Here is a 23,264-nt window from a genome sequence, read left to right on the forward strand (position 1 = left end):
TATTTCCTTTCCTGTATTAAAATCCCAAGTGGTTAAGGCGTCCGACCGTCTACGATCACAAGGCCTTCACCACTTGGGTATGGGTTGGAGGCTTATACAGGACAGTTGCCAGGTACTGGCAGCAGGTCAGTAATTTTTCTCCGGGTAATCCGGTTTTCCTCCATGACCAAAACCTGGCAAATCCTTAAATGACCATAGCTGTTAATGGGACATAAAACACTAACAAACCAAACCTTGTCAATTAGTTGTTGTGAATTTGTTGTCGGAAGAACATGAAAATAAGTTTACACGAAATGTAAGTTTTAGATAATAATTAACATCATATATATATGCTGGTGTATTTTATCTGTACAGTAACAAGTCTTTACCTTAATACTTCAGTACTCTAAAAGAGACATATTTTCTCTGGTCATTGTATTCTTTTCTCTCTTAAAAAATAAATATTAAAAAAATATTGATACAACTCCAGCATATATATATACTCATACATGTTTCTGTATGTCTGATATTTCATACATACATGACATTTTTTTTTTTTTTTAATTTACGGAATAATTGACGTTTTTTTTTAAATGTCTCAAGTATATGCATGTAATAAAATAAGGTTATAACAACTGGGCTCTCACTTGTCAAATCAATAATGGTTTGTATTATAAAAAAAAAAAATTGTAAAAAAAGTCAACAAGCTGATTATTAATTGAAAACTTCTGGCTGTCACATGTGACTGAATATTGACAATTTAATGGCCATCTCATGAAATGTTTTATGACCCAACTCTTTAAAACACGGTTTGAATTTTTTACAGTTTATTTCCGTACCTTCATGAACACACAACATCCAAGTATCGAGTTCCGAGACGACAAATAAAACAAAGAAGAGTGCCGGCCAGAGATCTTATTATCAATAAATCACTCTAACAGCTTTTATCTCCTGTTAAACTTATCACAAATTTCTAAAAACAAAAAGGGAATAAAAACAGATAAAAAATGGTGGTATATATCTATATATATATATATGTATATATATTGACAGGTGGCTTACTTTTGGTGGTGGCCAAAAGAAAAAAAAAGAAAAAAATAGCATTTAGCACCGAGATGCTGATTTTATCTAGAGATCCTATCACTGACATCGGCAGTCAACTCAACGCACCTTCTAAAAAACTACCATACTCTTCCAGTTGGTTAACTCCATTTAATCATGCATCGGTTCTCAACTTGAAAAGGGTTGTAAAAAACTTAAAATACACCTCTAACACGTTTCACAAACAAACTACCACTTGTGTGAAGTAATTATGACTTGAGTGGGTGGAGTAATGAAGAGGTGAAGCTATGTACTGTAAAACCTGTTCAACATTGTTATTTTTATCACAAGTTTATGTAGAAGAGCCAGTCTTCTTCAGGATGAAAAAAACAAACTGTTAAAAGCTTTCTTGCATATCGTATTTACAATTTTTACCTGTACAGGTATGTTTAACAGTTTATCTAAACAGAGGTATTCTTACTGGTTTTTTTCTTTACACACGTGCATTTACCTACAGTTTACTTGTAACCATGTACCTTCAGTTTACCTGTAACCATGTACCTTCAGCTTACCTGTACAGAAGTACCTACAGTTTACCTGTACAGAGTTTCCCGCTGACTACATGTACACATGTATTTTCAGTTTACCTGCTCACGTGTGTATTTATAGTTTACCTGTACCCATGTGTATTCACAGTTTACCTGTACACATGTGTATTTTAGTTTACCTGTACAAAGGTGTATTAACAGTTTACCTGTACACATGTGTATTCACAGTTTACCTGTACACATGTGTATTCAGTTTACCTGTCCACATGTGTATTCAGTTTACCTGAACACATGTGTATTCAGTTTACCTATACACATGTGTATTTTAGTTTACCAGTAAACATGTGTATTCACAGTTTAGCTGTTCACATGTGCATTCACAGTTTATCTGTACACATGTGTATTCACAGTTTCCCTGTACACATGTGTATTCAGTTTACTTGTACACATGTGTATTCAGTTTACCTGTCCACATGTGTATTCAGTTTACCTGTCCACATGTGTATTCAGTTTACCTGTACACATGTGTAATTTAGTTTACCTGTAAACATGTGTACTCACAGTTTACCTGTTCACATGTGTATTCAGTTGACCTGTGTACATGTGTATTCACAGTTTACCTGTACCCATGTGTATTCAGTTTACCTGTATACATGCGTATTCACAGTTTACCTGTACACATGCGTATTCACAGTTTAACTGTACACATTTGTATTTTAGTTTAACTGTACACATGTGTATTTTAGTTAAACTGTACACATGTGTATTCACAGCTTACCTGTACACATGTGTATTCAGTTTCCCTGTCCACATGTGTATTCACAGTTTACCGGTACACATGTGTATTTTAGTTTAACTGTACACATGAGTATTCACAGTTTACCTGTACACATGCGTATTCACAGTTTAACTGTACACATGTGTATTCACAGTTTACCTGTACATGTGTGTATTTACAGAAAACACACACATTCATAACAAATCAGCCCCTAGTATGTGCCAAATGGCTTACTGATGAGCTCTTTGTTGTGCATCAAAAGCGTATTTGGCTGTGTATGTTCTGGTACAATGTAACTAGACACACAATACTACAAAATACCTTATCTTACATCCACTTCTCTCAGTATCCATTCAACTTACCAGACATTTTGACATCTGAACATATTCTTTGAATATGTTTAACTTGCAAAATGTGGCTCCAAGAACTTGCATTGTTTCATTGTAAAATTGCCATTTTAAGAAACTCTGCCAGACAGATATACCTCTGTGTGCTAGCACTATTGGGGCGGCATTCATTGGGATACCTTCGTACTTCAGAGCACACAACAAACCTAAAAGTCGGTGATCTCAATCTGGTCTGTCTGAACTGTATATATATACAAAACAATCATAATTAACAAAGTTTAATCACAGTTCTTCTGAGTCATCCATGTCGTTCGGACTGACGGGTTGTGAAGACAGCATTGGGTCAATACCCAACGGAGATGTATCGTCCATTAAATCGTCCAACAGATGATGAGTCTGACTATGTGTCTCTAGTGGCGCCAAGGTAACGGCTGGTGACAAATTTTGTGTGTTAGTCAGAGTCATTGAAATGTTTTGCTGCTGTTGAATCTGATGAGATGCATTGCTTTGCATGATGAAGTTGTCAATATCGTCTTGCATGCCGGAGGTCATGCCCTGTGCTTGCATGAGAAGCTCCAATTGCTGAAACAGAATGAAACGTGATGTCAGCATACAGCTTATAAAAGTGTAGATCATCGAGTAGTGTATAACCATTCTTACAAATCGCGATGATTTGAAGGACTTTATAAGCTCTTTTGGGTTTTTTTGTGAACATGATTTAAATCATGATATAAATAATGGTTTCTTAATTATTCATTTTTTAAGAAAGAAAAGATTGGATGATATATATTCCCGGCAGCTTACGAAATATTGAAAAAAGATAAAAAGAATTTAATATTCCTCTTGACATCATGCACACAAAAGAGAAATGTTATTTTGATCAATAACCCATAATGCCTGGAAAGTGTTTTATTAAGTCACTAAATTAAAAAAGGTTTTAGTAAGTCATTAAGTTAAAAAAGAAATATATTTTGAGCACATTCTCACTGATGTGAAAGACATCTCAAGCTATTTTTTCACTTTTAAAAAGCTATAAAAGAAATTACAGAAATCAACGATAAGCACATTTCCACTTTTAAACTGTTGGAGGATTAAATTTTGCCGAGGCGCTGATAAGCAAGTTAGATTTGTTTACCTGGATGCGGAGAAGCATCTTCCTGTTGGTCTGTTCCAAGCCACGCTGTCGGTCCTCTAGCTGTCGGTTCCTCTCCTGGTCCTTCTTTAGCCTCCTAATGTAATCTACAGAAGCCTTGAGAATGGTGCCTTTATTCTGTCGCAAATCCCTGTATAATAGAGATTCAGGTTTACATTCCCTTACAATCACAAACACGTGAGTTTTAATATCTTATCACCGAATAGGTTCATTCAAAATACATGTTAAGAAGTTTTCATATTTTACTTCATTTTTCTTTCTGTTAAAAGTTTAAACAATATACACAAGCAATTTGGATTGATATGTCTCGCCTGTGCCCCGCTTTGAACATCAATGCACATATCAAGTTTGGTTGGTCCGACACACTAAAACAGCCTGAGAGACTGAGGGCTACCCTATAGTCCACATATAATGTACTGATAGTCTGATAGAGGGCTAATAATTCTGATGGAGAAAAAAAAACCAGAACACACTTAAACAGTCTGAGAGACTGAGGGCTACCCTATTGTCCTGACCGGTTATACAGATAGTCTGATAGGGGGCTAATAATTCTGTTGGAGAAAAAAAAACCAGAACACACTTAAACAGTCTGAGAGACTGAAGGCTACCCTATAGTCCACATATAATGTACTGATAGTCTGATAGGGGGCTAATAATTCTGATGAAGAAAAAACCAAAACAGAACACAGTGACAGGCTGAGGGCAGCCCTATTGTCCCAACTGGTTGTACGGATGGTCTGATAGGGGGCTAATAATGAAAAAAAAAACAGAACACACTGAAACAGTCTGATAGACTGATCGAGGGCTACCCTATAGTCGACTTAGGATGTACTGATAGTCCTATAGGGGACAAATAATTCTGAGGGACGAATAAAGAAACTGGACACACTGAAAACAAATATACTATTATTTTAATAATTGAACTGGCTTTGACGATCACTATTGTTAGTGTCAAACTAGTACATAGTCATTTACTGATTTATTAAAATCGTAAACTAGCCACGTAGGACAGGAGTAACAAAGGCGATATATCACAATTAATTACCGAGACAGACATCTACAAAATGTTGACCCGAAACATGAGTAATAATGAACTTAAATGTTTACACTCGGGGGTGTTTTGTCTGACACTATCGTAAACAGCTGTTACACATGGCTGTCAAATGGAGAGGTCATTGACTAGAATCACCTTTGATCAATGACTGTAATTCTCTTGTTATAAGCCCATGTTTGTACTGTAGTTAACCCTGTTATAAGCCCATGTTTGTATTGTAGTTTACCCTGTTATAAGCCCATGTTTGTACTGTAGTTAACCCTGTTATAAGCCCATGTTTGTACTGTAGTTCACCCTGTTATAAGCCCATGTTTGTACTGTAGTTCACCCTGTTATAAGCCCATGTTTGTATTGTAATTCACCCTGGTATAAGCCCATGTTTGTACTGTAGTTTACCCTGTTATAAGCCCATGTTTGTATTGTAATTCACCCTGTTATAAGCCCATGTTTGTACTGTAGTTCACCCTGGTATAAGCCCATGTTTGTACTGTAGTTCACCCTGTTATAAGCGCACGTTTGTACTGTAGTTCACCGTTATAAGCCCATGTTTGTACTGTAGGTCACCCTGTTATAAGCCCATGTTTGTACTGTAGTTCACCCTGTTATAAGCGCACGTTTGTACTGTAGTTCACCGTTATAAGCCCATGTTTGTACTGTAGGTCGCCCTGTTATAAGCCCATGTTTGTACTGTAGTTAACACTGTTATAACCCCATGTTTGTACTGTAGTTTACCCTATTATAAGCCCGTGTTTGTATTGTAGTTAACCCTGTTATAAGCCCATGTTTGTATTGTAATTCACCCTGGTATAAGCCCATGTTTGTACTGTAGTTAACACTGTTATAACCCCATGTTTGTACTGTAGTTTCCCCTGTTATAAGCCCGTGTTTGTATTGTAGTTAACCCTGTTATAAGCCCATGTTGTACTGTAGTTAACCATGTTATAAGCCCATGTTTGTACTGTAGTTAACCTTGTTATAAGCCCATGTTCAGGTTATTTTTGACATTTTCAAGACAGTGAGTCAAATTTATCATAAATTCTTTATGATCATATAAAACTTCATGGGCAAATTGCACTTTGTTCACAGAACCAGTTCTTGGTTGTTTCTCATTTTCTCAAGTTGAACTCTGAAAATTTGAATGATTGTATCGTTCATTATTGATTATGTCCAGCTGTTCCCCAGCTTCATTAAAGCCATGAATGTTCAAAGGGTCAACAACACACAGGTGGGATGGTCAAAATAGTACATCAATCAGATTACCGATGTATAGATGAAACACAGCTATCTCGGTAGAGTAACTGACCACGGACTAAAAGTTCTAGATTTTATCAATGTTTATTGTGCACTTTGTACTTAACTCTGATTGTTCAAGTCTACCCATCTGTAAAAATGAGTGACAGCATGCAGGGAAGTACAGCTGTGAAAGACTGGTGTCTCTCTTCAAAGACAATTATATTTTCAAGTTATTTAGAGACACTCTGGGTTAAGCTCTTATAGCTCCAGAAGATTTAAGTTTTTTTTCTGATTGACAAACCAAGAAGCGATAAGGATGAAGTCAACTTACGGATCAATAGTCTTTGGCAGCAGTGTTCCAAGCTCTTTTATTCTGTCATTTATATTAAATCGTCTTCTTCTTTCAACTACAAATGAAAACATTTGACAATGAGTTTGAGTTTTAGTTTTGACACTCACTTGTACATAAGATCTGCTTATACAGAAATTACTTAAATATTTTTCACCGTATTTGTTTTCAACAAATGCATAATATGATTTATATTCAATAATATTTTAAATATTTAACAAACAAACTAACTCATATTGTGGTTGTCCTTCTTCTGTCTGTCTTTCGCCCACATGCGGGACTCTTCCTCCGACATGAAAGGAGGTGTTTCGGCCCGTCTGAACGCAGCTGGACAGGAATTAGATGACTCTGTATTACCCGTCAGCTCGTGCACATTGTTAACCAAGTTGGACTGCGGCAGCTGCAGATATATCGTAGTAATAAAACATCAATGTGGAGTCAAATGCACAATATTTCTTATTTACTTTAATCTGTCTAAATAATAATTTTCTAAGTTAAGGAAAAACAGTGGAATCTGGTATTTCAATGGACAAAAAGAAAGTTTGAGATCTTCAAATTTTTAGAAAAAAATACAAGAATTCCACACTTTTAGTAAGAAAGGTGTTTTTGCTTGAGTTATCGCGTGAACAGATATGCCAAAACGCAGAAAAATGAAACTCGACAGAAAAACCTGTAATATATGTTGAACATAATTGCTTCTAGTATTACCGTAAAAAAAATTGAAAGGAATTGATTAAAAAATAAAAAAGTACTACACAATGCCCTTATTTGGCAATAAAAGGGGTATAACTCCATCAAAAATGCACTTAAACTTTTGCAGTATGTGCACCAAGTTCGAGTTCAATCAACCCAAGGGAACTCAAGTTATCACATGGAAACCTTGTTTTGGACGACGCAACCGACGCCAACGACAAAGTAATGCCTATATTTCGCCTCACGTTGCAGGCGACACAAAAAAGGGAAATATTGTCTGACTAAAAATCAAACATTTCAGTACTTTTTTTTTACAGTTTCTATAATATTTGGAGACGTATGCAAGCAAAAAAATCAATTCTTAAACTTTTTATTCTGCATTTCTTATCAGGCAAAACATGTATGGAAGATTTTTATAAAGGTCAGCGATCTAGTGTGGACATATGTGTGTGGCGTACTTACCATACAAAGAAGATGTTGCGTGAGAAAGATTTTACAAAAATGAAAGACTTATAATGATAGGCCAGAGTTTTCCTTAGAGGACTATAACGAGAGAAAGAATTAAGGAGGCACGGTAGTCTAGTGGTAGGATGCTTGGCTTGTGACCAAAGGATTGCGGATTTGAGTCTCGTCACAACACTGTGTTGTATCTTTGAGCAAGATACTTTACTCTGCTTGTTCCAGTCTACTCAGCTGTAAATGAGAACATGGTTGGGCAGTGCTAGAATTGTTGAATGCTAGCTAAGTGTTAGAGAGACTTACCGTGGAGGACATATGTGTAAGAGAGACTTACCGTGGAGGACATATGTGTGAGAGAGACTTACCGTGGAGGATATATGTGTAAGAGAGATTTACCATGGAGGACATATGTGTGAGAGAGACTTGCCGTGGAGGACATATGTGTAAGAGAGACTTACCGTGGAGGACATATGTGTGAGAGAGACTTACCATGGAGGACATATGTGTGAGAGAGACTTACCGTGGAGGACATATGTGTGAGAGATGGCTCTATGGAGTTGAGATCATGATCCACTGTGACATCGACAGGTTCTAGACTGAGAATATCGCTAAGAAGGTTGTCCATCTACAGCAAACAAAACAATGTTACATTTAGCATCAAAGTGAAATCAGTACTGTGTTAATTCAGTTTTAAAAGGCTAGAGAGTGAATATTGGGTGGGACAAAATCATTCTGATTTACAGGAACACAAATTCAAATGTTGACAAATGATATATTTTATCAGTTTACCATAAGATAAACAATATATATATGTATCCACAGAATTATTTTATAACCCTGTAAAAATGTTCCATATTATTTCCCTGATACACAATTCCCACCTACACTGATCACATCTCAAATCAAAAATGTTCTTTAACATAAATATCTTACTACATGTACTACAAATGTACGAGAAATGAACATAGTCTTGAATTCTTTGTGTTCCTACTTTTGAAGGTGATTGACAAGGTGCAATTTGGACAACTACTTCATGCTTGATTTGAGAAGTTTTCCATGTTATCAAAGTAATGAAAAATTGATGTTAATGGTCAAGGTAAAGTAAGATGCAGATCTGGCTCTATTTCTCATACGGTTAAAATCAAACGTATCTATGTTTGATAATGGCACTAACTAAAATCTCACAGTGGGAAATCTGGTAATGATGACAAGTGTAAAATATCTTCAGTGTGACTGAAGTTTCTTCTAGTAGAAGACCCTGGCTACGTAATTTGTTAAACAAGTAGCAAATCGTAACGTCTGGGACGATTTGTACAGAGTGAGTTTAGCTTTCGGACTGTTGAATCCAAATGTTTCATTTTATATGATTTCAAAAATATCAAAAATTAGAATTATAACGAAATGTCATTCAATATCAATATCCGGAGACAAGAAAACATTTGCACATTTTTTAAAATATTGTATTTTGAAAATCTACATTTACTTTTTAAGCTTATCAAGATTTAAACAAATGGTTCCAGATCACAACTTTTAACTATCTAGTCATCGAGCACTTTTGACATTTTGTATGTTAACACTGACTTACGTCAGAAACACTGGTGGCACAGCTACTCAGTCCAACAGACAGAGGACTGTCCGGGTCAACCGGCGCACTCCCACTCAGTCCTAATTCATTGGTGTTGATGGTCATTGTGGAGATATTTGGCAGAGACTGTATGGCCCCAGGACTGTCCAGGGACTTACTTAGGAATGCCTGGATCTGACGTTTTTTATTCTCCTGTACATGGAACAGTGTCGGATTTTTCAGCTGTGTCTGAACCTGCAAAATAACAATGATTATAGATGATGATTTGTAACAAGGCAAAGATTGCATAATGACTCATTACAACTATTTGATAGATTTGATCGTTAGGGTTCAAGAAAAGTTAATACTAAATATGTCACCTAAAAATATCAGTACTTCATAAAAACAAAATATCCAACAGTTGCCAAAAAATCAATAAAAAGAAAAAGTGGAATTCACATTTTTCACTCAGGAATAATTTAGTTATCATACTGAAAAAAAAAGAGATAAAAAAAAATAGTTAAGGAAATAATTACAAAAAATCTTAGAGAATTTATGGTTTCAATAAGGAAGTATCAGATCAGTAAACTCAAGTTTTCAAAATATTTGAATGTTTTAAAAATGTGTGCCTTGAAATGTCCATAAGAAAACCTACTTACACTAATGCAATCTTTCAATACTGAATCTTACAACAAGTTTCATCGACAGAAAATAAAGTGCTTAATCATATTGTGTAGGGACAGGAAATGATGAGTAGACTGTATCCCTGTTCCCTTGGGATTCCTGCTCTAACCTTTGTACCCTAAGTCTACCATCAGTCATCCCCTTTCAAGCTGTGAGGCTAAATCATATGTTTTACTCACTAAATATGTCTAATTATCAGACAATTTTCACGTCCAGACTGTCATCCCTCTGGCTCACATTAGACTGGCTATAAACAATCACCAGGACAAACCCATTGTGATTTTTCAGGGAAAAAAGGAGGGAATCTGATACTGGTCATCTGACAGAGAATGTAAGCGCGTATTTCCGTCTACACTTAAGACGACATTTTGTCTGTTAAATTGTCACCTCTGAAAGAAAAGGATGGGGGAGGGGGGCACATACACAGTTCCTGGCCTGGACATTGTATTTTCAATGATAACTACAGTTCAGGAGGGCGGTTTGTGTTGATTATCGCCTTGAACTCTTCACATTAGTGTACTTTGTCGTATTGGTGTACTTGAGACAGAGTAGTGTTGACAGTTGGCTCATCAATGAAACTTCTTGGGTTTTTTTCTCATTTTTCATAAAATCCTGTTCTGCTTGACTAAGGCTTTCACTCACATTTTTTTTTGAATCTTAAATATTTCTGGTTATCTATTGAAAAATTTGCATATATATTTTAAGGCTTTTATTGTTAGTTTTTTGCTTACAACATATCTTTACTTTCAGATCTGGCTCATTTGCAAATCTATAACAACCCAAACACCACTATGAAAATTACCATAAAATAATCAAATTGTGCATACATATTACAGGTGTACTTAGCAGGGACCTTAAGGCAACAAGGTATTCACAATGACTTTGAGGCCACAGTTTTTTTTACAATGATGCTGATGCCACAGCGGATTTCACAATGATATTGATGCCACAGTTTTTTTACAATGATGCTGATGCCACAGGGATTTAACAATGATATTGATGCCACAGGGTTTTTACAATGATGCTGATGCCACATGGTTCTTACAATGATGCTGATGCCACATGTTTTTTTACAATGATGCTGATGCCAGAGAGTTCTTACAATCATACTGATGCCACATTTTTTTTGACAATTATGCTGATGCCACAGGGTTCTTACAATGATCCTGGTGCCACTTTTTTTTGCAATGGTGCTGATGCTATATGGATCTTACAGTGATGCTGATGCCACATGGATCTTACAGTGATCCTGATGCCACATGGATCTTACAATGATCCTGATGCCACATGGATCTTACAGTGATGATGATGCCACATGGGTCTTACAATGATGCTGATGCCACATGGATCTTACAATGATGATGATGCCACATGGATCTTATAGTGATGCTGGTGCCACATGGATCTTACAGTGATGCTGATGCCACATGGATCTTGCAGTGATCCTGATGCCACATGGATCTTACAATGATCCTGATGCCACATGGATCTTACAGTGATGATGGTGCCGCATGGATCTTACAATGATGCTGATGCCACATGGATATTACAATGATGATGATGCCACATGGATCTTACAGTGATGATGATGCCACATGGATCTTACAATGATACTGATGCCACATGGATCTTACAATGATGATGATGCCACATGGATCTTACAATGATGCTGATGCCACATGCATCTTACAGTGATGATGATGCCACATGGATCTTACAATGATGCTGATGCCACATGGATCTTACAGTGATGCTGATGCCACATGGATCTGACAGTGATCCTGATGCCACATGGATCTTACAATGGTGCTGATGCCACATGGATCTTACAGTGATGATGGTGCCACATGGATCATACAATGATGCTGATGCCACATGGATCTTACAATGATGATGATGCCACATGGATCTTACAGTGATGCTGATGCCACATGGATCTTACAATGATGCTGATGCCACATGCATCTTACAATGATGATGATGCCACAGGGTTTTCACATTGTGTTTTGAAGCCACAGGGTTAATGATATGATCTTGTAGCATTGATCTACGGTACTATGATAAAACAGGTGTTACAAGAAAACCTTGGAAATGTTTTTCAAGGAGGAGGCCAAATCTTTTACATAGATTTATTCCTTACTAAGGGACAAAATTCATATTCATGTTTTAATTGTTGTAAATTTTCATAACAGAATCCAACCATTTTTTTATTTTTACATATGAAATAAAAAAAAATGAATAAATATATATAAATATAACCTTGAAATACATATTTTCTTACCTTGAGGATATGGACTGGGACTTCCCCAGAGTTGAGGGAGCTGGACATTGGCACCTGGATGACCTGAGGCTTGGTGGAGACATGACGATGGGACTGTGACAGAAGTGATGTGTCCTTCTCTCGCTCTACCTCCTCCGCAAGCTGCGCTTTCTGGAGCTGCTGCCTAAGGTTCGCCCGCAGTGGCATGTTCACATGTTTCAGTTCTACCTTCGGGCTGCAACCAAGAAATGATGTTTTTGAATATTTTTAACAGTTCCCCCTCGGTTCATAATACAATGTGTATCAATTGGATGGGCAATGTTCTAACATGTAACTTGAAATGAATGATTTGGTCGACATCCATTGTCCCTGCATGGTGTTTCAACTTGACTATAAACACTTTCTCAAAAATTTGACTTTGTTTTTGTTTTGTTCAGTGAGCGGAAAATGTGACTAATTTAACTTTGCAATAACATGTATACAGTAAACCTTTATAAGTATGTGAGGGTACACTGACCTTGAAGCCAATTTCCTTCATGCACAGTGAATTGGAAAATGTAGGTCACTAAGTTAGTTTTGATGTGTCACACACTTTTGCCCAAAAATGTAACAGTTCAAAATGTTTGGTAAACTTGTTTGAGAAGACAAAGGAAGCAATTGCCATAAATAATTACCATTGGAGAAGGACATGAGCACACACCCAGGCATGTGCACATGCACACACATCCCCATTATGTGCACACACACACCCATCCCCATTATGTGCACACACACACACACATCCCCATTATGTGCACACACACACACATCCCCATTATGTGCACACACACACACACATCCCCAGACATGTGCACACACACACACATCCCCATTATGTGCACACACACACACATCCCCATTATGTGCACACACACACACACATCCCCAGACATGTGCACATGCACACACATCCCCATTATGTGCACACACACACACATCCCCATTATGTGCACACACACACACATCCCCATTATGTGCACACACACACACATCCCCATTATGTGCACACACACACACACATCCCCAGACATGTGCACATGCACACACATCCCCATTATGTGCACACACACACACATCCCCATTATGTGCACACACACACACATCCCCATTATGTGCACACACACACATATCCCCAGACATGTGCACATGCACACACATCCCCATTATATGCACACACACTCATATACCCAGGCATGTGCACACACACATGCATACAATATACAAATGTAATGAAATCTAAGTTATGTTTCCATTGTTTTATGTATCAAATCCATTATACTATGCAAACTCCCACCATTTTTCTGCTAAATACAGGCCTGGAAATGTCAATTTCCTATTAAAGTTAAGTTATTTCCTCTCTATACATACAAACACAATTATACAATGTGTTGTGGGCCTATTCAGGGATTTGGAACTGTTCGAATCATTGCCAGAAATGTTGCGGAAAAGTATTTACATTACAAATATCAAGATAGATAGAGCCATGTAAAAGCTCCCTGTTTTATAACCAGATCAGGTCCAGGGATTGACCTCTATGGCAGAGGTGTTTTGGTAAAAACGGAAATTAGATAAAATATCATGAAAATTAAGATTTCCTTCGAATGTAAAACTCTTGGCTTTGTTAAATAGGCACACAACTACCAAATCCAAAAATATGCTGAACAAATTGGAAATCTTCTTTGTCGGAGATATAAACAAAACCACTAGGACGAACGTTCTTCCTTAACTGCTATGAATCAGATGCACATTCAGTTAGAAGACCTATAAATGTTTACCTAGGAAAATAAACATATTTCAAACAAAAGGCTAAGCCAGTCTTTTTGCACAGATCATTATATATTATCTTATCCAACAAAAAGCTGATTCAACCTATTTTTTCACAAGCTCCAAACAATAAACGATCATCATATTTACCTAAAGCGACACACCGGAAAAATGTTCACACCAATTTCCGACATCTTATTATCTTGTGTGTATTATGTTTGTGTATTTCTCAAATCCATGAAAGAAAATTAAAATCTTGCCTTTCTCACACAGGGATTCAGTGTCTGTCTTTGATGAAACACCTATAGTACATGTCTGTGTTAATACCCGAAATACTAAATCAACTACAAGATAAATGATGGCTCCCCTGTTGGACAATAGAGATAATGGCTGCTCCCACCGATAGGTAGACAGGTTAAAGATCAGGTTATGATTGTAGGATCATCCGAATTAACCTATATATCATGTGCAGATAACGTTCGGAGCATGTCAACACAGTAACAACAATGGGCCCACCCAATTTTCTCACACATTGAGCTCAAGCCCTGTAGTTCTTTCACTTATCCCTTCAGACACAATTTCCCCCCTTATTGTCATTTCAAATTCATTTTTGTTTCGTTTCATTTGTCTGTGCCATAAACCATTAACACAATTTAGCGCAAATTTGAATGGAGAAAGATAAATGCATATTTAGTAAAGCCCAGAAGCTCTCCTTAGCTGGCCTCTGATAATTTATCAATAATCTAGCGCAGACAAGATTGGGATAAGATTGCACAACCACAGCCACAACATGTAGGGGCGATGAAGATGTATTTATACGCAGTGAAACTTGTCTGGACTTAACACCTGACTGGGACCTGTATATAATAACGCAAGCATTATATATTAGATTCTGTTGTAATAAGCTGCATTGCTCATATCTCTATATCATATATCAAATTCAATTTCTTTTTGAAAAGTTTGTGTGATTTTAATGATATTTCGTTTATTTCATCTTTATTATTTCTGAGAAAAGTCCCTAAAGGCATTGTTTTCTATTTAGAAATGATTTATCAAAGCCTTAGTTATGCAGAAAAATAACCTCCAGTCATTAATTACGGTTTTAGTGGAAAGGGGATCCTTGAGGAAGTCACTGGGATTCGAACCCTGGACTTCAGATTGTTATACCATCGCCCTAACAGATTGAGCTACCTGGTCATCAGAAGTAGTCTAAAACAAATGTGGTCTAGTTATACCCAAACGGAGGTTAACTCATTCACCCCTGAAGTTTCATAATGAACTATTCCAACCTTTGAATTGGAAGAGTTCAAATGTGTCTTCAGGGGTGAATGAGTTAAGGGGAGGTTACTGAATGTAGTAAAAACCATGGTGCAGTGTGGGACAGCGATCTTTAAGCTGTCATTAATATTCTTGCTGGTCACTGTTTACATTTTAAAATAAAATTATAAAACTTTCATTACTAGGGCTGCCTCAAAAATAAAATTATAAAACTTTCATTACTAGGGCTGCCTCTAAAATAAAATTATAAAACTTTCATTACTAGGGCTGCCTAAAAAATAAAATTATAAAACTTTCATTACTAGGGCTGCCTCTAAAATAAAATTATAAAACTTTCATTACTAGGGCTGCCTCTAAAATAAAATTATAAAACTTTCATTACTAGGGCTGCCTCTAAAATAAAATTATAAAACTTTCATTACTAGGGCTGCCTAAAAAATAAAATTATAAAACTTTCATTACTAGCGCTGCCTCAAAAATAAAATTATAAAACTTTCATTACTAGGGCTGCCTCTAAAATAAAATTATAAAACTTTCATTACTAGGGCTGCCTAAAAAATAAAATTATAAAACTTTCATTACTAGCGCTGCCTCAAAAATAAAATTATAAAACTTTCATTACTAGGGCTGCCTCAAAAATAAAACAATATCTATGTAATTGTTATAAGACCCTGTTTAGCAGTCAGACACAATTTGGCATTGACAACGAGAGTCAATCAGGCACACCAGGGTTCATATGTTCTAAGACCTGAAGACAGACCAAGGAGAGAACTAGGTGCACCAATTAACAGTTTAGTTGCACTAATAAATCAGATGTAATCTGGATTGCTGAAACATTAGTATACAAATCAAAGTACTTTCAGATGTCACTTTCCCCCATTAGGAACATAGAATCTGATTACCAGAGAATGCAAAGACGAAACATAAAACACACAATGGGCATACTCTATCTTCAAAGTATGTTGATCATTTAAGTGATTTATTCGGAAAAAAATATCAATGGTTGTGAAACAAGATCACTGATAAAAGTATAAAATGCAACACATTTCGTGAAATTTAGAAAAAGTTTCAAATCTTCAGGACACGCATCTTAGAGATCTTGATGACATGGGAGATTTTCTGAAATTCCAGATAGTTAAAAGACACAAAAAATCAGCCACTAAATCACGAAGAAAATGATAATGCTATGTGACAGCTAGAATACCCAAGGGATACAACCTGTGTATATTGTAAAAAAGTGTTTTATTCAACATTTGATAAGAGCTGTATGTTCTATACTCTTTCATTTAATGTATAATGACCATATATATATTACAACAATAACATATAATCTTGAAAAAGTAACGAGACAATGGAAAGATGAGACAATGGAAAGACGAGACAATGGAAAGACGTCTACAAAAAGACAAATGCTCAAATACAGGATTTCTGAAATGTACCTTTTTCTGCAAACACCAGCTGTGGCAATTAAAAACAAGAGCACCGCAAACGGATGCATAATACACCCACCCGTCTGACCCTATCCAATGTTTTTTTGTTTGTTTGTTATTTAAAGGACCTGGTAGGCAGTGTCATGTCTATGTGATAAAAAAATATTTTCATGATCTAACTGAACTGTTCATCACTGAAGAAACTTGCACCAAAACCATAACCTAGAAATTGCGCGAGAAAAGTTAGGTCCCAAACACGTCCAAAATTTCGAAAAATAGAAATTATTTTCCCACACACCAAAACTAAGCTTAATCAATAAGTTCTTCTTCTCTTGGGCAGCTCACACACAAAGTCTGAACCTTGTGCTAACAATTGTTTTAAAATTAGTATCTGGACAAGGACATTTTATTTTTAGTTACAGTGACCTTGACATCTGATGGACCAGTCGACCCCTTACAGTCATGTTTCTTCCTATTTCCTTAGGCAACTTACATCATCTAGCAAGTCTAAGAAAAGTCTAAGAAGTCTAAGCCTCATCTCAGATCATTTGCTCTGAAGTAAGGATCCATACAAGAAAAAAATATTTTTTCAGTATTAGTGACCTTGACCTCTGACAGACCTCCTATTTTCTAGGGTAACTCACATACCAAGTCAAAGCATTATGTAATCATTGTTCTGAAATTTAACTCATTCACCCCTGACGACACATTTGAACTCTTCCAATTCAAAGGTTGGAATAGTTCATTATGAAATTTCAGGGGTAAATGAGTTAAGTGATGCCAACCTTGACCTTTGATGAATCAAGCCCAAATTACATAGGTGACTTCCTCTACCATTCAGCAACCCATATACAACGTTTGAGCATTGTTCTGGACAAGAAAGGTATAAGGACAAACAGACAGACATCCTGTGTGATTGCTATATTACACAGGAGGGGGTTAATTAACATTATAATGATATAAGGTGTCAACCTCTGAAACCGCGAATGAGGGAGATCGCCCTCATTCCACATTTCCAATGATGGAGAAAGTGTGTGAAACACAACTGAAACGGCTTTGCTCAATTTCTCTTTCCTTTTTTATGCATCAAAATGATTCCAAAAAACATTCAGCTGATGCACACACACCTGTTATGATCAATACACACACCCTGCAGTAACTAGGAGATCATTTGACCACAGGATGTAGATTTTGAGTTTGGACTTGAATGAGGGAGTTAATCGAGGGAGATTGGTAAATTTTGGTCAAAATGAGAGAGTCTCCCTCCTGAAGGGGAAGGTTGACAGCTATGAATGATTGTGAAATCAAAATAAGCACAATGAAATAAGCCCATACTTTGACTGGTAAGGATTTGAATAATGCTTTCAAATATTGTTTTTGTAGCTTTTTGATTGTAAATGCAGCAAATGTATTTAAGGATCCCCGTACCACTGTCACAAACTGTAACGAAGTATTGGAAATTGCTTTTTCCTGCAAGACTATAGCTTTGAAAAAGTATTTCTGAAAAGAAAACCATACCTTGCAGGATTTTTATGAGAATAGATATATGAACTAAACAAAATATAAATCAACAACATTGTTCTTGATGTAACAGTTCAGCAGGGCCGGACCGGAATTCAACCCCTCACTCAGGACTTGAATTCAGATTGTTATATTATTGCTGTAGCCAATTAAGCTAACTAGCTACCCAACTTGGTCAACGAGAGTAGCCGGGTCAAACTGTGCTACAGTTATTACTACATAGAGTCCAAACCACAGCGCAGTGGGAAAGGAGTCCTTTTAAATATCATTCAAATTTTCGGATATGCTATATCAAGAAAAAATTCAGTAAACCTCAAGTTTTCTTGGATATTCCAACCCTCAGATTTGAATCACCTTATTTATAACTTGACCCTGGAAAAGATTTTATTAATCTCACATGAGTGCATTTGGTGACCTTTTTTATTGTAAGGTCAGAATGCGTGACTACGGTGCTCTTGCCCTCAGCAAACGACACCACCTCATAGATTATACTTTTTTTTTCAAAATGTTTGCAAATGCTTAAATAAATTTGAGGTAAACAATTGTATACCATACTTTTTTCCCTGCTTTCTTTCCAATATAACCCTAGTTTAAGTGTATACTATTAAGGAATCGTGCTGTGTTAAGCATTGCATGCATGTGTTTTACCAAAATTTGGGTTAAGAGTTTGGAGAAAAGAATTGACCCTCGAGTGTGAATTTGGGGTAAAATCCTCAGCATATCGTTAGTTCTGTCTCAAATTCTACACCCTCAAGCGCAATTTTCATACATGTATCACCACATATAATAGACTATGAATATCTTTGAAGTCGTGAGGAGGTTGAAGTGAGAAAGATTTAGGATGTGAGATGATAACATTCTAGTTTTGACATTTTTGATAAAGAAAAGATTAATCTCTTTTTGCAGAAGAGAATTATTTAAAATGATAACGTTTTGGGATTCCCTTCTCGTCATTTAATTTTGACAAGCTAGGTGATGCCCCAGTCAACCAGGATGATTTGATTGGTCAACGCACCAGTTTATTCTATTTTAGGTACGGAATATACTTAATGTACAATTAACGTATTGTTGGCTTAATTATTATCATCAGGTGTTAGAAACAGATACAATTCCTTCTATAATAAATGTATGGTTAACTCATCATTATCAAACAACAATGTATTATAAAAAGCATGACTGCGTTCATATGTGGTTTGCGTGTAACGAAAAAGTCGGTGAAACTACACCTCATCTGGCATTAAGTACATGATCAGTTGCGTAACATGTCTAGGCCTGTTGCGTAGAATGTAGGGGAGGGGTCAGACAGGTAACGTACCTTACATAAATCACCCTTTCTGCTATGATTGGCTACTTACTTAAAGAAAAATACCTTACACAACAACTTATTCTGTTCTTATTGGCCAAGGATAAAGGATTATAATAACACTACCAGGTTGTCAGCATATGTATCGTTATGAAATTAATTACCCTCAACATCACGTTTTGTGGAAGAGCCGTTAAAGCGCATGGTATCTATGTATCTAGGATGAAAGCAAGATGCTATTTTGCAAAATAAATGAGACACACTACATTGGTATTATAATCAACAAGTACCCTATACATAATAAGATCGTAAATTTCGGCACCTCATGTTGTAGTAAAACTTACATATCTTAGTAGATGCATCGGTCCGAAACCACAACAGTACAAAAAAACTGTTTATCATAACAAAGCAGGTTTTGAGTGTTTTAACATTTCGTCTGCTTGAATTTCCAAATCTAGACCATGTACTTTCAGCCTTAAAATATTTTATGTATTCATAGGCAATTAAAGATGTGAAAATGCCTCGCTCATTAAAACCTCATGTGACATGATATGAAAATTTAAATGTTTCAGAAAAAGCAAATACATATATTTAGAAAGGATTCTTAAGATTTTAGAAATGAATATGAAACCCATTATTTTACATCTCATAATGAAATGATTTCATCTGAAATGAAAAACAAGTCCCAAACATTTAATTACTGTCAGTCATGCTAAATGCCCAATACTGAAAAACAACTGTATTATTACCTGAAAATATCTTGATTAGCCAACAACATAATCACAACAATGCCATAGAATGTAAAATATTCTTAATTGCAATGAACATGAATTAAACTTTTTAGAGAAGAAAGATGGCATAAATTCTAAGTACCATATAAAAATTTGTCCACTACATTTTTCTGACAACTTCAAGGTTTGACTCTACAAATTTTCACTTGACTCCAAGTTAAAACTCCTGTGTTTGGGGTCAGCAGCTCTCGGCTTTTAAGAGGTAAAGAAAGCCCTGTAATTATTCTCGATATACTTACGGATAGTTCATGTACTGACAGTAGTCATTTGTGAGTTCAGCCAAATATGCCAGATGCCGAAGTGGATTTTCCCAGACCAGATCTCGGTACCAAAAATCTTCCATTTCACTAAATGTTTCACTATCAAACATTTGTTCCATGTTTTCAGCTAATTTAAGTACAGGATATTTAAAAAACGGTGGTCAAAGAAAGTCTAAGATTGTCTTTTGAGCATAAGCCTTTTGCAAACTCAGCAAATTGGATGAAAGATTCAATTTATATCGCACAAACTATATGTGCAATCTGAAATGCAACTTGCCCTAAGTTCTAGCTATCAGAGAACAAATATACTTTCAAGTAATTCATTCCAAAACATAAAAATAATTTTCAAATATATCATAGTAGTTCAATTATGAATTGAGTAAGAAGGAATTATTGATTATAACAAATATGAAATTTATGTCAAAATTTCAAAATAAACTGTATTAATTCCTAAAAATTACAAAAAAAATATTTCAGTGATTTTTATATGTTTGCTAATGTACAAATAAAAACTTTGTTTTCCAAAATAGAAACAAATGATGAGATGAGTTAATGCGATTTTGTAAATCCGTCAATGCAACATACTACGCGAAATTTTAATATTGCAACTATATTATATAAGTTATGTAAAGTCCTAATTTGAATTCTGAATTTGAAAGTTGCGGCACTCGCGATTATCCTGCACTCTGCTACAGTTCTGTCCTTGCAGTAATGATTATGCTTCGTTTAACGAAGTGAATTTTCCGCAATATTCCCTTGAGTAACTGATACAGGTTACAATGTGTATGCTTTCCACAGAAACTTTCATACACATACAATAGACTTTAGGGTAAAAATCAAAGTGACTATACATACAGTAATGCATAGGTATATATATATATATATATAACTTCTCTATCCCCCGTAAGCTCCCCCTTTTCCTCCATATAAGGAATTTCATTCACCACTCTGGGACAGTGCACAAGTTAAAAAATTGTTTCTCTTTACGATTTCAGCTTTTCCTGCCTATTGTTATTTAAATATGAATTTCTATTTTAACTTGCTAACAAATCAAGTCAAGTCTTTCTTATAACCCAGCCCACTGTCTAAGCATGGCAGGCTATAAGCTATACAACAGTATACTAGTTGATCTATGGGCATGGTGTATTAAAAATCAGCTGGGAAAAGTTACTGTAACGCTAGAAAAAGCTGGATAGTAGCTAAGATTAGGCACATTTCATGACCAAGTAAGTACTTTTATGTGAAAAGAGGCAGAACAAACGTACTTGGACCTGATATTTCTTCAATAAAAACGAAACTGCTTGGAATACTTAAATATGTTGTGATCTTTTTTACTTTCCGAAAATGTATACTTAAATGAAATAAAACTTTTTTAATGTATTCATGAACCTTTATAAGCAAAAATAATTTTACTCAGATTTCATATATTTTATATTTTATTGTGGTTCATAGTGATGAAAGGCTTAAACCTATATATACCTGCCAAATATCATTAATCTAGCTAGCTATTCCTCTTTTAGTGAGTTATTTTCATGGAGTTTGATTTTCACCATTTGGCAGTTTACATATAGATTGCCATGCCCCTTACCCACAGCAAGCTGCATTGCATTTTCATTCCAAGCCTTTTTTGATTTTTGGGAACTAGTCACTTGAATTTTTGTTAACCTTGTGACCGAAAATTTAGGTCAAAATTATGTATAATTTTGTAACTTGATAATACTCCATTCCAGCAAACTACTGCCAAAATATAATTGTCAACCACTGTGACATTGAATTTATGTTAAAGTCAATTTATTTGTATAATAATGTGACACCTATGTAGTTACTTTAGGCCAGACTCATTCGTAAAATGTTCGATCTTGAATGTCAATCAACATAATCTATTTCAACAAACTTGAACACTCCTTATACAATAGGAACCTACAGGCCAGTTTCAACTTTTGGCAGAATGGTTGATTATAAGTATAAGTTGCACATTTAAACATATTTGACACGTGCCACCATGAATATGGGTGAAGGTCATTCATTTAAACAAAATATTCAAAAAATACTCTTGGCCTCATGGAACATTTAGAAGTTATCTTCATACATATTTCAAGAATATAGAACGCTTTAAGTTACATGTTTCCACTGCCATTAATGTCTCAACGCTTTTAGTTAAATTTTTCCACTCCCATTAATGTCTCATGAAATTCAATCATGTTTTTACATATTCTTTTGTTCAAAACATCACAGAATTAATGTAACTATACACAGCAGTATGAAACAGTACTCTAATGCAATTTTTAGCTCCAGGTCCATATTAGATTATCCGCCATAAACCTTTTTTTTTTCTTTCAAAATGTTTTATTTCAATAACTTGCATATTTTTATATAATCTTATAACCAGCATACATTGTTTTACATATCACTACATCATTCTTCATCTTATAACAAGCATACATTGTTTTACATATCACTGCATCATTCTTCATCTTCATCTTATATAACCAGCATACATTGTTTTACATATCACTACATCATTCTTCATCCTATAACCAGCATACATTGTTTTACATATCAATACATCATTCTTCATCTTGTAATAAAGCATACATTGTTTTACATATCACTACATCATTTTTCATCTTATTACCTGCATACATTGTTCTATACATCATCCTACTTCATTCTTATTAGGTATACATTGTTTTATATATATTATATAAATTTTCATCAGATTAAAATAACAAAAAC

The 23,264-nt window shown here is 35.5% G+C and overlaps 1 protein-coding gene across 2 annotated transcripts in view; it reads right to left on the reverse strand.

Annotated features, from left to right (window-relative positions):
- Positions 1 to 2,325: 2,325 nt before the first annotated feature.
- LOC110457295 (microphthalmia-associated transcription factor-like) overlaps positions 2,326 to 23,264 on the reverse strand; it is a 58,105-nt gene continuing 37,166 nt past the window's right edge. For both annotated transcript variants that reach the window (XM_021508500.1, XM_021508501.1), the window contains exons 2-8: positions 12,164 to 12,377; positions 9,220 to 9,453; positions 8,155 to 8,259; positions 6,714 to 6,882; positions 6,465 to 6,540; positions 3,829 to 3,976; positions 2,326 to 3,275 (exon numbers count right to left, since the gene is read on the reverse strand). In XM_021508500.1, coding sequence (XP_021364175.1) covers positions 2,976 to 3,275; positions 3,829 to 3,976; positions 6,465 to 6,540; positions 6,714 to 6,882; positions 8,155 to 8,259; positions 9,220 to 9,453; positions 12,164 to 12,377 — 1,246 coding nt within the window. In that variant the 3' untranslated portion in view covers positions 2,326 to 2,975. The remainder of the gene's footprint in view (positions 3,276 to 3,828; positions 3,977 to 6,464; positions 6,541 to 6,713; positions 6,883 to 8,154; positions 8,260 to 9,219; positions 9,454 to 12,163; positions 12,378 to 23,264) is intronic.

This window comes from Mizuhopecten yessoensis, unplaced genomic scaffold, assembly GCF_002113885.1.
Source record: "Mizuhopecten yessoensis strain PY_sf001 unplaced genomic scaffold, ASM211388v2 scaffold9073, whole genome shotgun sequence".
NCBI lineage: Eukaryota > Metazoa > Mollusca > Bivalvia > Pectinida > Pectinidae > Mizuhopecten > Mizuhopecten yessoensis.